This window comes from Alligator sinensis, unplaced genomic scaffold (assembly GCF_000455745.1).
Source record: "Alligator sinensis unplaced genomic scaffold, ASM45574v1 scaffold512_1, whole genome shotgun sequence".
NCBI classification, from domain to species: domain Eukaryota; kingdom Metazoa; phylum Chordata; order Crocodylia; family Alligatoridae; genus Alligator; species Alligator sinensis.
This window is the reverse complement of record NW_005842063.1, coordinates 1,850,896-1,865,250: the sequence shown is the minus strand read 5'-3', so window position 1 is coordinate 1,865,250 and position 14,355 is coordinate 1,850,896. Positions and strand designations below refer to the sequence as shown.

General features: G+C 46.1%; 1 protein-coding gene across 2 annotated transcripts in view; it reads right to left on the bottom strand.

Annotated features, from left to right (window-relative positions):
• Positions 1–13,332, bottom strand: part of KIF17 (kinesin family member 17) — a 23,554-nt gene extending 10,222 nt beyond the window's left edge. The window contains exons 1-5 of one of the 2 annotated variants that reach the window (XM_025203695.1): positions 13,239–13,332; positions 11,238–11,339; positions 4,842–5,031; positions 1,242–1,694; positions 693–799 (exon numbers count right to left, since the gene is read on the bottom strand). In XM_025203695.1, coding sequence (XP_025059480.1) covers positions 693–799; positions 1,242–1,694; positions 4,842–5,031; positions 11,238–11,339; positions 13,239–13,316 — 930 coding nt within the window. In that variant the 5' untranslated portion in view covers positions 13,317–13,332. The remainder of the gene's footprint in view (positions 1–692; positions 800–1,241; positions 1,695–4,841; positions 5,032–11,237; positions 11,340–13,238) is intronic. The other variant, XM_014519726.2, reaches the window with a different exon arrangement.
• Positions 13,333–14,355: the final 1,023 nt, after the last annotated feature.

Sequence of the window (14,355 nt, the reverse complement as noted above, 5' to 3'; positions counted from 1 at the left end):
GAAAGAGTAAGGAGGGAAGCAGCTTTGTGTCAGATGTGCCACATATCAAATGTTATCAAGATCATAACACATTACGGTACTTCCAAATCTGTTCAAGTTAGAACAGGGGCGGGCAATTATTTCAGGCAGAGGGCCACTTACTGAGTTTTGGCAAGCCATCGAGGGCCACATGACAGGCAGCCAGGGACAGATAAATATTACTTTTCTAAATTTTTTAGGGGCCCAGCAGGCCAGATAGAATGGCCTGGCGGGCCACATGCGGCCCACGAGCCGCATTTTGCCCACCTCTGAGTTAGGTCCACCAGTAGAGATGAGACGTTCTCTATTGCTAACGATCATTTGAACAATCAACAACATTGAACAAAGCAGACAGCAAATTCAAACCTTAGAATTTGACCCAATATTTGGACAGATTGGATTCTCTGGCCCCTTTGAAGACTGGGAATCAAGCAGTGGAAGAGCAGGGAGTATTCAAAACTAAGGAACTCCTACAATGTCCACTGAACCTTATTGGAAAGCCTCTTCCATCCCCATCTCCAAAGCAAGATGGAACAAGAAATGAGGCTACAGGTTATGAGCAGAGCTGTCCTGAGAAGGTTGTACAGCACCACTCTGCATTGTGTCTGTACTGAGTACTACAGAAGTGGATGAACCTCAGCAGAAGACCTGGGAGTCACCCCTCCTTGACTTACTTTTCGGATCAGCTGCTTCTCCGCCTCAACATCTGTCTGGGGTTCAGGGAAGGGTGCTGGTTTCACTTCCAGCTGAGCAGTCCCGATGGGGAAAAGAGATGACACACCTGTATGTCAATGAAGGAGATGAGGCCACTTAATGCAAGAGTCAGTGGGGGTGCAGGGGTAAGGGGAGGGGAGAGGGGTGGGGAATGAGGCATCTAACAAAACCTCAGGCCCAGGAGTAGAGGAAAATCAGTGGGAAGGAGGCACAGACATTACTTGGTCTCCATTATACCAGAGGCTGCCTCTATCAAGGAGTAGGAAGAATAAATCTCTGCTGTAAAGACTCTTCCTAACATGGGCAGTTTCCCTACTCAGGAAAAAGACTGTTCCCACCCTAATTACCCCAAAAGATGATTCTGCCTGGCTGGGCTTAAAGCAAAGTTGCCCCAGAATCAGTAGGAGGGTGGGCTGAGGCAAAATCCCAACATGCACTCCGTATGTTAAAGTAGCATTTTTTTCTGGCCAATGACAATGCACCTCTGGAGCAGCTCAAGGACATCCTACCTGACAAGTTATTAGGGTTCATCTGTTGAGCCAAAATGGCCCTCAGCTTCTTAATTTCTTCCTGATACTCCCTCATCAGAGCATCTTTGGGATCCTCATTGATACGGGGCTTGTTCTTGATGTTCTTTGCTCGATTGGCATAGCGTAAAGTGCTGAGGGTCTCGTCATAGTTGTTATCAGCAGGAGACACGCAGGCCACCATGAGTGTCTTGGTGTTTCCCCCAAGGGAGTCCTGCAGTAACCGGGTCAGCTTGGAGTCTCGATAGGGGATGTGTTTGCACCTGCTGTCTACCAGGGCTGAGATGACATTGCCCAGGGCTGAAAGAGAGAGGTTAATTTTGGTGGCCTCTTTGAGTCGCTCCCCTGTGGCTCCAGTTTTGGATTGCCTCTCGCTTCCAGCTAGATCCACCAGGTTGAGCTTTGCAGCCCTGAGGTGATCTTGTCCTCTCTCATCTGCAAGAAAATAATTTGAGATTAGGTTCTTTTTAACAGGAAGCATCTTAACCAATCCAAGAGCAGACCTCTTACTCTTTGGCATCGTGTTTCAATTCAAACCATAGCCTTTGTCTGTGCATAGGCTCAAGCTCAGCAAAGTTACATGGGCTTAACTTTAACCACAATATTAAGTCCAATTGAAGTTACATCCTTAAATGCTTTGCTAAATCCGAGCCTGAGCTCCCAGAGGACACAGCAGAACTTCTTATGTCTTGTGAGGTTCTGATATGGGAGGACCTGAGAACTCCCACCTCCCACAGACTTCAGTGGAACATGAATGGGCATAGGAGACACCTGGCACCCACAAGTCAGACCCTTACCTTGTACTTTCTTTCATACAAGCTGATTCATCTAAAATGTTTTGCAGAGTTAAATAATGATGGTCAGACAGAGGGAGAGAAGTGAGGGGGTAGAGGCAAAGGAGAACTGAAATGAGAATCAGAGTCAGTGGGGTAGGGACACTCTCAGGAGATTACTGTGCGGGTTTCAATCCAAACCAGACCCCAAAGCCCCTAAGCACGCATGGAAGAATACCCCTTCCTCGGGTTCATTTGACTCCCATTCTTTCAGCATCCCTTCCAAATCACCCAACTCTCTGGAGTACCAGGGCTTATGGACAGCAGCATATTGAGCTGAACTTGAGTCTTCCAAACCCTAAATTAGCACACCAGGTTCTGGACCATGCTTCCTCTCAACTGCTACTCTCAGACATCATAGCACAGATAAAATTAGCCACAGGCCTTCAGAAGAGCACACAGTTCATAAGAGGTGTATCAAAGATTCAACTGAACTAGCAGCACTTTTCCAGTTACCCACCAACTTTTGGAAAACCTAAGCTTTAATTAAAAAATAAAGTTTCCAGCCATGTGAAGAAAACTTCCTAAACATGAATGCATGGATCACTAAGAAGTTAACAGACTATTCAGATCAATGAACCCCAGTCATTACAACAGAAAACACTGCTGACTGTTTCATTTCAGATCTTTCTGGTAGCTTAGAGATTGTGGGAAAACTTGGAAGTAACAGACGGAGTTTAATAGAACCCACCCTGCTTTATTGTCCCTTTTGAGAGCTGGGACAAATGGACACTGAGAAGAATTTTCCCACATTTAGATAAATACTGATTGGCAATTAAAAGTTGTTTTGGCTCCTGCCAGTAATTGTACCCAAGGAGATTGTTTGTCCCAATCAGTACATTTAGTAGTTTAGTTTCCATAGTGTAACAAGGTCCCCAGACTGTTGCTAAAATGCCTGCAGCAAGCTAGAAAGTTGGGCTGCTATTAGCTAGTTCTCTTTTATTGCATCAACCATTTCTGGCAGCACAAGCATGAGCCAAACCTAAAACTTTTTCCATCTTTTCAGCTCCCAAACACAATTTTAAAAGAAAAACAGCTGCTCTTCTGAATGCTCAGAGAGAGCTAATGATCAGGGGCTTGTGTATGCTGAATTACACGATCTGCCACACTTCTCTTGCACAACTCAAACCTTAATTTGAAGGTTTGTAGACCTTATGGTTGTGAAGGGAACCTAAAAATATACTAACTCTTCATACACGTATTCTTTTGAAGACTGCAGACAATTTGAACTTCCTTACTCTCCACAGTGGGGTATCAAGTGTGCAGCCTAAACATTTTAAGTATTTCATTTAAAATGTCACACAATTTTAAATATCAGGTTTGTTAATTATTTCAACCCAGGATCATTTTAGCAAAGATGTCCAACTAATGAGGTGCCACAATCCTAAATTTATTCTCTCTACCTCAGCCATCCCTTTACACAGCTGCCAAAAATGTATGCTTCCTTCTATCATCCATCAAACTGTTCTGGATTGTCAGTAAAAATTTTTGAGGTGAATAAAAAAAAAATTAAAAGTGAGGACAGCATAAAATGTGCTGAACTGAATTTCAAAATAACTCAGAGAGGCCACAGTGCTGCTTTTATTAGTTGTCACATTGAAACCAATTAAAATTTCCATTTTCAGATATAAAGGAAATGGATGCAGTAGCCTTAGCTGGGACCAAGGACTGAATGGAGCGTAGGGGACTGAATTCCTTTCTCAAACCCAGAGATAAGGGTTGAGGCAAAATGGCAAGGTGACAGACAGGGGCAGCTTACTTTGTTGCTGTCTGCGCTTTATCTGCTAATGAAATTTCAATCGCAAGAAGCAAACTGGAAATAAGATGCATTTTTTTAAATAGAGAAGGTAATTAGTCTGCATCTCAAGTGTTTAAACCAAAATCAAATGTTTGTCTACAACAAGGCTATCCAACTTCAGAGTGGCTGGGGGCCCTTGGCCCATGGGTTACCCCTGCACTGGGTATAGCACCCCTGAGCTGAATGTCACATGGGTCTCCTGAGCTCCAGGCTTCCTGGACCCTAAAGTCACACCACCTACCCACAGGGGCAGAGGCAGGAAGCAGAAGCTAGAGGAAGGAGGGGGAGACACTGGTGGCAGCAGCTTGAAGAGCAATGGAGCGTGGTGCCCAAACAAGAGCTTGGAGGCCGCAAATTAATCCCTTGCAGGCCATACGCAGCCCACAGACTGCCAGCCAAACAGCCCTGGTCTAAAAGACATTTCCTAATTCAACTGCACATTATAAGCTAAATGCAGGAATCACTGGTTGAAATTTTTAGGTTTATATTATGAAAACAGTCAGACCAGAGAGATGAGAGATGTGGTTCCTTCAGTCCTTATAATCTAGTGAATCTAGATTCTAATAATAATATTCTAATAACATAATCTAATGAACTCCAAGTGTAAGTACATGTAGACTTCAGGCTCCAGGGCTGACAATCCACCCAGCACCTTTCACTAGCAACAAATAAAGATTTTAGAAGATAAAGAAACAGAAGGAGGGGGAAATATGCTCCAAACCAGTATAGAGGATACGCACTGTCCTCCCCTGCCTCCCAGGGAGATGCAAAACATGCACGACTTCTCAGTTATTTAATACTATAGAGAATGCTGGTACCGAGGCACAGTTCTCATGTCTAGACTTAAAATCACTTAGAACTGAGTTTCTCTTTGGGGTTCGTTGGCCAGATTGCACAGGCTGGTTCAGTGCTCCACTTGCCCAGGCCAGCCCCAGGGAATCTAGCACCTACCTACAGTGTAAATTTCCATGTTGATGGTAAAGATGGAATGGGAGCGGGAAGAATCCTTGTTCATCAGCGTATAGCCCACTGATCGGTTCCTCCAGCCTATTTCCATGATACGCTCGCACTGGGTCACGTTGTGTACTGTGTGTAGAGAGAGTCCCTTCACGTATACCCCTTTCTCTGGGTGCTCCTTCAGCTGTGGGCAGAACAACACAACACAGGTTACACAGGGCCACAATGGAAACGTGGAGCCCAAGGGCGGCACATGCTTTGCATATAAAAGAAGGAAAAGGCATTTACGCACATAATTGCACTACACAAAAATCCCACTGCTGGCTGCTAAACACCAGAGTGAGGCATATCCTCAGAAGTGTTTTGAACCTGCTGAGCACCACAACTTCCAGGAATTTCAGAGAGCCAGGAGCACTCAGTAGGTGATCATCAGCACTGGCATACCCCATCAAATTGCTGTAACACCAGCAGGCAGCTGTATTTGGCTTTAACCAAACACATTAACAATTTCTGAAGTATGAATAAATCTCCCTCCCAAAAACTCTTCATGATTCTATAACTGACCAGAATTCAAGTCCAGTTTGCTGACTAGTTCAGGCATCTTCAGGGCCACATTGTACCCTGCTTCACTGCCCTATATCTGCCTGAGATTTTTAATGTTAAAACATATTATTATTTAATATTAAATATTAAAATATTTATTATTAAAAACAGCGGTAGTGGTTTTTTATATGCTGCAGAAAATCTCTGTTGTATCTCTGGTTATAGGCAGTTCATTACATCAAGGCAAAGCTTCAACAGTAAAAAAATAGTGTTACTAAGTGCTTTAGTGATTCCCCTATGCACTGCACGGATGTTCATATGGCCTTAATTAAATTGCTGAAGTCCTTCCTATCAGGTACAGGACATCTGTCAAACCTGGACTACCCTCTCTCAGGGTTAGCCATGCCCCTAGTGGCTCCAAAAGCTTACTTTGGAGTCTGGGAGGGGATGCCCCTAAGTATGTTATGTTTTCAGTAATTAATAGCCCTGCTTGGAGCAGCTTAATAAAAGCTGTTAATAAAATACATGGTTTTCTTGTGGGCTCTAGAATGACCTATCAGATTTATATAAAAATACGGGGGAAAAATATCAAAAGGCTGCCCCCAAGGTTCACAAAAACAACACTGGATTCCACTGGGACTTTATATGGGTTTTAAATTATTATCAGCCAACTATAACCAATGTAATTTGAGTTCACAACTAAGGCTCTGTCTGCACTGCCCTACAACTAAGTTAGAGGGACCATGCTACAATATGGTTGTTCAGACCTAGTATCAAACATATGGCAGATGTTAGGTGTGCTGCTTAGGGAACTCCTGGAAACACTGAAACGTTACTGAGATAAATGCACTGTCAGAAACTACAAAGAAGAGAACAAATGTGCTATGAGACAGATCTCCTGAGATCCCTTCCAACCCTAATTTTCTATGATTCTATCATTTTCTATGATTCTTTGAACTAGGTTACAAGAGATTTAAAGTTATAATACAGAGGGGACCTTAGGCAGTTTCTGTAACCAACCAACCTAAAATCATGATTTGCCTTGGATTAACTCAGTTACAGGATCAAACGTAGGTTCAATCTATAAGATTGTTTTTATATGCATTATGCTAGAAGCAGATGATTGCAAGGACTGAAGCTGCCAGTGCTGCAGAGACTAAGTCCATGATGAAAGTACCAGATCCTGGCAAGGCAAGTCCTCTTCAAACTCATTTCTGACTGTTGCAGAACACTGAGGTGCCCTGCTCCTAGGGGGCAGAAACTGCCAGAGGAAAAGTTCTGGCAGTGCATAAAGAGCCCTAGCAGGGAATAGGAGCCCACCTGTGGGTTGCCAGGGCAACTGGAGGGAGCAAATGACCCACACCTGCCAGCGGTCAGCTGCCTGTAGGAGGCAGAGCCTGGCTCTTATAAAGCCCAGGGCTGAGGCCAAGCTGGCAGTTCCCTGCCAGCAGCCAGAGGGGTAGGAGTTCCTGGAGTAGAGATGTGAGAAGCAGTGAGACCTGCAGGTACTGCCTAAGCCAGATAACAGAAGGCAGCTCTAAGATGTCGGAGCATTGTGGTTACAGCCAGGCGGCTTATAGTTATGTAGTAGCCTAGGGGCTTGTGTTCTTGTTTTGTTATTACACCGGTGGTTTGGGTGAGGCTATAAGGGGTTGGAGGAGGCCTCATCGGGGACTCACAACAGAGTGTGAGAACCCCGGTGCCAGTGAGGGTGCAGTAGTCTCATAGGGACCCACAGTGGTGTGGGGGCCCCAGCACCAGTGAGGGAGCAGTATCCTCATTGGGGACTCACAGCGGAGTGTGAGGACCCTGGTGCCCAGGAGGGCGCAGCTTACGGGGTGCTTAGACCCCAGCCCCAGAGAGGGGCAGCCTTTTTAAGCAAGCCCCGGTGCGGGCGCAGCAAGCCCCAGAGTGGGGGGCATTATCGAGAAGCCCCGGTGCGGGAGCAGCAAGCCCCAGAGTGGGGGGCACTATTGAGAAGGCCCCGACAGGAGGCAACAGCGCAGAGAAGGCCCCAGAGTGGGGGGCACTATCGAGAAGGCCCCGACAGGAGGCAACAGCACAGAGAAGGCCCCGAGAGAGGGCACTATTGAGAAGGCCCCGACGGGGTGACCACGCAGAAAAGGCCCGGAGTGGGCAAGGAGAGCCCCAGGAGGGGGCGTCAGCGTACGTAGAGAGACAAAACAACGTCTATCCCATCTGCGAGGCTTGGGGCGTGGTATCAGGGGTGGTTGGAGCCACGCGTAGCCCATAAGGCTAGGGTGCCCCGAAGCACCCATTTGTGCTGGACAAGATCCACGAGGGGTCCAGGAGTCTACATGTCCAAGAGGGCATAAGGCAGCCTCCCAACTTAACTTAAGATCAAAGACGTGGCGGGCGAGAATAGAGGGTGCCCTTGGGCCGACTTGACACAGAGAGGGGGCCTCAAGGAGATCACGGCCCTCCTGCAGGACCCTGCCGTGACACTGACCATGTGAAAGGACGGCATGACCTTGCTGCAAGGGAGGTATGATGTCCACAAGGGTGGGGGACTGCAAAAAGCACTGAGCTCTACCTGGGGTGGGTTGTTTTCCTAACAGAGCTCAGTAAGGTTCATTCTCTGCAGGGCTGCGTTGCACAGCAAGTGACCATGAATCTCTGGGATGGGGTGCAGGACTGGCCAGGAGTCACCGAGGTTAGCAAGAAATAAGTACATGTAATAATGCAAACGGGATTCAGGAGAAGGGCTGTTTGACTCCAGGGGGCAGCAGGAAGCAGCAGGTCGGCCTGAGATTTGTGTCTCCGCAGGACATTGAATTCCTCCATAAAAGCAGCAACAGCCAGCGGCTGTCACCAGCGTGACTGTGTTACTATGGGAACAGTTCTGCCCATGCACTGCCCTCCTAGTGCCAACTGCAGTTGTCATGGAAACCAATGTCACTGTTGATGTGGAACAAAGAACAAAAAAGTGCAGGAAGCCATTTCAAAAATAGTGAATCCCTGTTCTTGCAACACGCACACCGACCCACCCACCCACACACACACACACACACACACACACACACACACACAATGCACAGGGTGAAGCAAAGGCAAGACCAACAGGGACCCTGCCTTGACAAGGCCAGAGACCTTGGGGGACAGGGACCCACCAAATGCTTGCCACCATGTTGGCATTTCTGTGCAGCAGATGGTGCTAGTGCCTTGGTTTTCCACGTACTGGCTAACCTGCTGGCAAGTAAATGAGGACAGAAGATATGCAGCTCCCTAAAGGAATATATGAGAAAAGAAGAGCAGAGATGTGCAAAGCTACCATAAGGCAAATTCTGTTACTATAAAGCAATCAACTTCTTGATTATGATTTTAATAGAATTTACCTTACTACACCTTTGAAACTATCCGTCTGTCCCATGCGTCCGATAGGGAGATGCATCTGTCATGCCCTGGGATTTTTTTGCCATTTTTGTCTCAACAGATAATGGTCATGTCTACACAAGATGCTTTATGCCCACTGGACTAATTCTACTACGCATTAGTGCAGCTGGCAAAAACTGTGCTGATAGGCTAATGTGCAGTTGATTAGTCCAATGGGCATTAAGTGTCCCTAAAAAGAGTTAATCTGCGCTAATGTGCGGTAGCACCGATTACGGTGCATTAAGTTAGCACCTCTTATTACAGGTACCAAATGCGCCGTAATTATGGTGCATTAATGAACGTGTAAACGCATCCAATATAATCACCCACGGGGACTTCAGACTGGATTAAAACTTTTGGGATTAAAAGGGACAAAATCCCTTTTGCTTCAAGCCAAAAACCAACTGCTAATTGAGGAAGGCTAAGAAGAAACTTCCCCAAAGGGCAGTCATTGCTCACTAGTGGGTTTCCTACCACTTCTCAGAAAGGAACTGTCACGCTGGACCAAATCAGCGGGCCACAAAGAATGTGCTCCTAACTTGTAGTAGCCTAACATTTGTCTGCAAATTCCCATCTCTGCCTTCCCTCTCCTTCCTCAGGAACCAATTCACCCTTGCCTTCAGGCTCTGTGCACTCCTTCTCCCACTTATGACCCTGCTCTCATTATATCTTTCCCTTCCACTTCCTATGATCTTCTGTATCACTTTTCTGGATCCCTTCCTCCCATACTTCCATGTTCAGCTTTCTGCCTCTCCTCATGCCACTCGGTAGTGTTAAGACAGGTTCCCATCTCTAGGAAACAAGACACGATGTGTGGGCCCAGTCCTGCATTCTTTACCCACACAGGCTGAGAGATCCCCAAAATAATAATTGTAAATGGATCTGGGGAAGGTAGGAGTCATCATCTCACCAGGACTTTCTAATGAGGCTCCTCAGGAATCTTCTGTTCTTGGCCCAATACTATTCATTATCTTTAGGAACGACACTGCTGCTACGTAAGAAAACAGTACTATTGCCATGAGTGCGGGAACAGTTGTAAGAACGAGTCAGTTCAAAAGGGCAGTCTGAACTGCAGATTAAGCTACAGCAAGACATGATTTGATACAACTAAATTTAAGGCCACACGCTTAGGAACCAACATTCAAGTCTCACTGGTACAATGGGTACTCCTGGAAAGCAGGACATAGCTTTGGGGTCATGCTGAATAATCAATTTAACATGAATTCACAGCGTTCAGCCACAACACTGCATTAATGAGAACACTGGAAGAATACATCAGGGAATAGTAAGCAAAAGCAGAGAGGTATTTAACCATTGTCTACACTGTAATAAGATTGTTATTTCCTGTTTCACTGCCCACACTTCAAAAGCTGTTGACAAACTGTAAAAGGTTCAGAAAAGAACTACAAGAATGATTCAAGGAGTGGGAAGCCTGCCTCAAAGCACCATGCAAAAGAGAGACAACCCATTTAGAACATCAAAGAGAAAATTAAAAGGTGACTGATCATCAGGGTCCGCAAGAACCTATAAGGGGAGAAAAATTCTGATAGCAGATATCTATTTAACTTAGCACACGATGGCATAATGAAATTGAAGACTGAGAAGCTGAGGCTAGACGCATTCAGAGCAGAAATAAGGCACCTAATTTGCATTTCTGAAGATCTGTTGTTTGTACAAGAACTAAAATTAAAATAACCTTAGTGATGACCACACATTTCCAGTGATGGTGGCAATTGGGAGCTGGTACTCTCTCTTTGGTTTGGCCCAATCCAGCCACTGCCAACTAGGACTCCAACTCAAGCACGCATTTTCAAAAGGAATGTGCGCGCACATGTACACACACACACAAGAACATATGCTTCCAGGAGAGCAAGGCCAGGACCTCCCCTCACCAGGTGTGCGTGCGCGCACATGCATAATTTGCATATGTACTAGAGCACGAGAGAAATGTGCCACCATTGTGCTTTTGCAATGAATCTTGTATTGCATTTTTAACTGATCACAAGAGCCAATCCCAGCTATTCTCACGTTCATTCATGTCGATCCTAATGCATATCTCAAATAACAGAAGCAGGTTTTGTCTTGGGAGTGTATGGTCCAAAAGCCCCCATCAAAAATTAGTATTTTTCAAGATAATCTGCAGAGAGCAGTGGAGTCTACTCTTTGGATAAGGGTTTAAATATAGTGGCTGTTAATTCCTTTCAGCCTGGAGTTGAAGCGTGTTCTACTTTTACACACAATAGTGAATTCAAACCTCAGTCTTAAGCAATCAAGCACAATGTTTGAAGACTGTAGATAAAACTCACTAAATGTAATTACAACAGCTTTTGTCACATCCCAAATGCTTTTTGTTTCAGCTTCCGCCCAAGTTTCTGATAAGTTGCCCACTTCTATTAGGAATTAGTGATAACAGCAGTCAGTAAATTAAAGCACATCCTCCTCCAGTCTCCCTACCTCCAGCTTTTGCTTGGTGTCAGCACCTAGCAGATCTCTGATGTCTTCATTGTAGATCTCCAGGTAAGAGGCTCTTACCAAGAACTTGGTGTTTTCGGCACACTGTACAAAATAAAGAGATGGGATCTTAGGGTAAGAGTTTCAAAAATGTCTAAGGGAGATGACCACCTCACTCCTACTGACTTTCAGTGGAAGTTGGGTGCCTAACCTCCTTTAGCACCCACGCCTATTTTCCAGAACAATTATTTAATACAAAGGAATTCTCAGGGTATAGACTCTACTTGTACAGCATACAGAAATAGAAAATACAGGCCTAACACAGTGCGTTTGGCTACGTTGATAAATACCTAGGGAGAGAGAAATAAAACCTTCTATTCAACAGTCCGCACCAAGATGTTTTACTGTATCATTTGGGGTAAAACCCCCAGTATCTTCCCCTTCAATGGTATAACCACACCTTGAATACTGTGTGCATTTCTGGTCCCCCTCACCTCCAAGGGGTGGAGCAGAACTAGAAAACTACAGAAAAGGGCAACAAGGATGATCAGAGGTATGGAGAGGCTGCCGTCTGAGGAGAGGTTAGAACTCTTCAGCTTAGAAGAAAATGCCTGTGAGAGAGGTATGAGAGAGAACTATTAAATAATTAGCGGTGTGTGTGGAGAAAGAAAGTAGGGATTTATCATCTCTCACAATCCTAGAGCAAGGGAATGTACAATGAAATTATTAGCGAGCCAATTTAAAACAAACAACAAGGAAGTTCTTTGTCAGGGTGTTTAATAAAGTTCAAGATGTAGAGGCTGATATTTTAACCAGGTGCAAAAGAAACAAATCCATGCAGGATGGGTCCAACAGTGGGAATGAAACATAAAAGTAGGGTTGCAAACTCCATATGAGGGTTCCCTAGGCTTCTGAACGCTGGAAGCTATAACAGAAGAGAGGCAATACGTAGAGCAGTCTGGAGAGGCTCTAGACTCTTCCCCTTACCATCTTCCCTTTTCTGCTGTGAGATACAGGCTAGCAGGCCAGATGGCTTACGTGCTCTGACCCAGCATGGTCTCTCTCATGTTCTTACATTCTCAGCTATGGTTCAATAAAAGGTTCCCCGGCACTTTACAAACATTAATGAATGAAACCGCATACTCCCTTGGGAATTAAGCATCAATCAACCTCAGAACCCTTGGGAGTCAGGCATGGGTGGATCCAGGGTGCAGACAAGGCGATTGTAGTCACAGCCCCCACCCCGGGCTGTGTGGCACGTGCACAGCGAGCTCTGAGCTTGTAAGTCAGTGTAGCTTCTGCCAGACCTCAGCTGTGCTGCGAGCGCTTGCCAAAAATCAGTGCTAGCTCTAGAGAGACCCTGATTTTGCACAGCTCCAGACCCCGGGGAGTGAGTCTTTCCCCTCCCCTGCAAGCTCCTGAGCTGGGGAGAAGTGGGGATTATGGCCAGAGTGCACTTTGATCAGTTGGTGAGCACATAATACTCAAGGTACATGTGGAGCCCTGCCTAATTTTCCTGATGGGCAGAGTGAGAAACAGTGATTTTCCAAAAGTCACGTAGCGGTAGAACTAGAAACAATACCTAAATCCCAGATCTCAATGGCTCTGTTGGCCTGTCCTTATCCCCACTAAGACACATAATGGATGCTCAGCCAGTCAGAGTCACGTGCAGCGCGTAGGTACTCGCCATGCAACGGTATTGACCAGTTAGCTGTCTACTAGCTTACTGATGTCTTGATGGTTAAGAAAGTGATTTTGTGGTTCAACCACTGGACAGGGTTGCAGGAGATACTGGCTTTTATGCCAGACTTCCTGTGCAATCTGGGAGAAGTCATCCCCTCTTTCTGTGCTTTGTTTCCCCAACTGAAAAATGGGAAAGAATGACTTGGTGCTTGCAGGGCTGAGATACTATAATGATAAGCACCCCTGGAAAGTCTAGTAGGAAATAGCTAGATTAGCAGCCTGTCTTTAATATTGCAGTAGTCCCTTCATGTCATGACATACCTGTACACTCTCAAAAATGTGTTCAAACGCTCTGGGAATAATGCCTCTCTGCGCAGGGGGGTCTGCGACGCCCTGCATGGTAAATGACTTCCCGCTGCCAGTCTGGCCATAGGCAAAGATAGTCCCGTTGTAGCCTTCCGTGACACCCTGAGAAATAAAAGAAATCATCATTATAACAACCATTATTTTCAAACGTTGCATATTAAGATTGTCTGCTAAAATTTAATCCCTCAAATTATTGTAGAAGGTTCGAAGCACCATTGAGACTGCCGAGCAAGCTGAGTTGCCAAAAGTTTGAATTCCTCGCGGAAAATCCCACCAGACCTTTAGTGCCCGCAAACCAAGGATCTGGGCTGATTTCATCCAAAACCCCAAAAGATAAAAAGAACGTAAAAGCTGGAGCATAAAAAAAAAAGACGGGGCAAAGGAACGGCTCCATAAACCATCGGATAAATGAGGTGCGCGGCTTATAAAAGCTGCATTTCTGATTGAGTTAGGTGCAAACCTACTCGGCCTGCTCCCTAGCCCAAACTGTAGAAATAAGGTAATAAAATGCAATTAAAAAAAGGCTATAAAAAAGCAGTGGTTTCTGCCAAACTGCAGGATACAGGGAACGTAGACGGGGTTACACAAAAGGAGAAGGATTTTGCTGCCAACCAAAAAGATATGCCGAGGACCGAGGGGACAAACAGGGAAGTCTCTGTCGGTTAAAGGCCAGGGATTCCTTTATTTTTAAAAAAGGGTATTTTATGTCTCAGATGCAGCAACTGAAGCCGAACATCTGGTGCCCGGCAGAGCCTGACAGCCGGCGTGGGCACGGCCGGGTCTCGAGGGGGCCACGAACGGGTTGAAAACCTCCTCCTAACGTCTTCCAGTTTACACCGCCGTTTCTCTGGCACCGTCCAGAGCCATCCCGCCGTGTGCGGCGCTGGGACGGCACCGAGGCGCCCGGCTCGGAGCGGAGACGAAACCGGAGCGCCGCGTTTCGTTCGCAGGCGCGGTGGGAAGGGGGCCGCGCCCGTTTCGGGGTCCTTCGTCTTTTGCATCTGAGCCAGGCGTGGAAGAGGAAGGGGGCAGCGCTTGTCCTGCCCCTTCCCCAAAGCCGACTTGGGGAGCG